At 36.0% G+C, this 1,822-nt stretch overlaps 1 protein-coding gene across 1 annotated transcript; it reads left to right on the forward strand.

The window, feature by feature from the left end:
* The first annotated feature begins 263 nt into the window (after positions 1-263).
* On the forward strand, positions 264-877 carry LOC140448792 (uncharacterized). Its single transcript, XM_072541908.1, has 2 exons — positions 264-494; positions 602-877. The coding sequence occupies exons 1-2, from the start codon at positions 264-266 to the stop codon at positions 875-877; spliced, it is 507 nt and encodes a 168-aa protein (XP_072398009.1).
* Positions 878-1,822: the final 945 nt, after the last annotated feature.

Raw genomic sequence — 1,822 nt, forward strand, 5'->3', positions numbered from 1 at the left:
GTAAATTCGAACCTTATATATGAAACCAATAGACATGAATACGGATGTAGCTTTGTCATTGAAAAAAGAATAAAATCAGCAGTGATACATTTCCAATAAACGAACGAATCTGCTATATTAGACTCAAGGGTAAGTGGTTTAATCTCACAATATTCTCAATATATGCCTCAACAGGAGATGCCAAAGAAGATAGGAAGAAAGAATTTTATGAATTATTAGACCAATACTATAAAGCTGCTCCAAAACACGACGTCAAAATAGTGATGGGAGATTGCAACGCTAAACTAGGTAAGGAAGATTCTTTAAGAGAATTAATTAGTAAGCATAGCTTGCACGACACAACAAATGATAATGGACATCGGCTAACACAATTCGCAATATCTTATAACATGATCGTTAAATCCACCCAATTCGAGAGAAAGAACATTTATAAGGTCACATGGGCTTTCAATGATGGAAGAACACGAAATCAAATAGATCATGTTCTCATTGACGCAAGACACTCTAGTAGCATTATTAATTCTCGAAGTATGAGAGGAGCTGATAGCGACAGCGATCACTTTCTGTTGTATCTAGGTTAAGAACGCGATTATCAATACAGAAACTGGAACAACAAGAAAAAAGAGAAATATGGAACATAGAAGCCCTACAAACACCAAATAAAGAACTGGATTATCAAGTGGCAATAAGCAACAGATTCCAATTGCTGAGAGAGGAAGAGCATAATGTAGAGTTAGAACAAGCATGGCAGCAAGTGGCATTAGTTATACAACAAGCAGCCAAGGAAACCGTTGGAAAAAAGAGGACTGGCCCAAAACGGAAATGGTTTGACAAAGCATGTGAGGAAATTCTAGAAATAAAAATGAAAAAAGATTGAAAATGCTAAAAGACCACACATATGAGAACAAATCAGATTTTAGCAGAACAAGAGCACAAACAAGGCGACTGTTCAGAACTAAAAAGAGGAGCTACCTAGAACAGCAAATACAAGAAATAAACAGAAGTGGCGAGAAGAATCATACAAGGAAATTCTTAAGTGAAGTGAAGTCAGTCAGAAAAGGTGCAAGTGTTGGAGTAACACAGCCTATGAGAAATGAAGCAGGTGAACTTATATATAAGATAGAATAATGATAGAAACAGAAATCGTCGAACAATGGGAGGAAAACTTTCGGAATTTACTAAATATTGAAAGTAAGACGGAGAAAGCAGATATTATGTTTCATTCTGCAGATATCGAAATACCAGCACCAACACTTGAGGAAGTAAAGAATGCAATCGATTCTCTAAAAGACCATAAAGCATCAGGAAATGATGGCATAAAGGGAGAGTTTTTAAAAAAAGGAGGAAACCTTTTACACCAAAAATTGTATGACATATATAAGAAAGGAAACAAAGAACAATTCCGAAACTATAGAGGCATATCGCTTATTAGCACATCATATAAAGTGCTATCAATTATCTTGCTAAAGAGACTTACACCATATTCGAAAGATATTCTAGGCGACTACCAACGCGGCTTTAGTGCTGGAAGGTCAACTATAGATCAGATATTTACCATCTTACAAATATTAGAGAAACACTGCGAATTCAACCGCGATGTGCACTAAATTTTCATAGATTTCCAGCAAGCATATGATTTTATAAAAAGAAGCATGGTGTGGATAGCAATATTAGAAATGGGAATACCAAGATAATTAGTTGACTTAACGCAAATGTGCGTGACACACTCATATGCGCAAGTAAAGATAGGAAGCATAACATCGATGCCATTTGGTATAAATTCGTGACTTAGGCAGGGGGACTCCTTGTCACCGTTGCTATT

The sequence above is a fragment of the Diabrotica undecimpunctata genome, chromosome 8, assembly GCF_040954645.1.
Source record: "Diabrotica undecimpunctata isolate CICGRU chromosome 8, icDiaUnde3, whole genome shotgun sequence".
NCBI lineage: Eukaryota > Metazoa > Arthropoda > Insecta > Coleoptera > Chrysomelidae > Diabrotica > Diabrotica undecimpunctata.

What these genes read in the sequence shown, in the direction of transcription:
- LOC140448792 (XM_072541908.1), top strand. Translation starts at nt 264, where the DNA reads ATGGGAGATTGCAACGCTAAACTAGGTAAGGAAGATTCTTTAAGAGAA. An exon ending in TAGATCATGTTCTCATTGAC is followed by an intron (nt 495 to 601) that starts GCAAGACACTCT and finishes TTATCAATACAG; the next exon opens with AAACTGGAACAACAAGAAAA.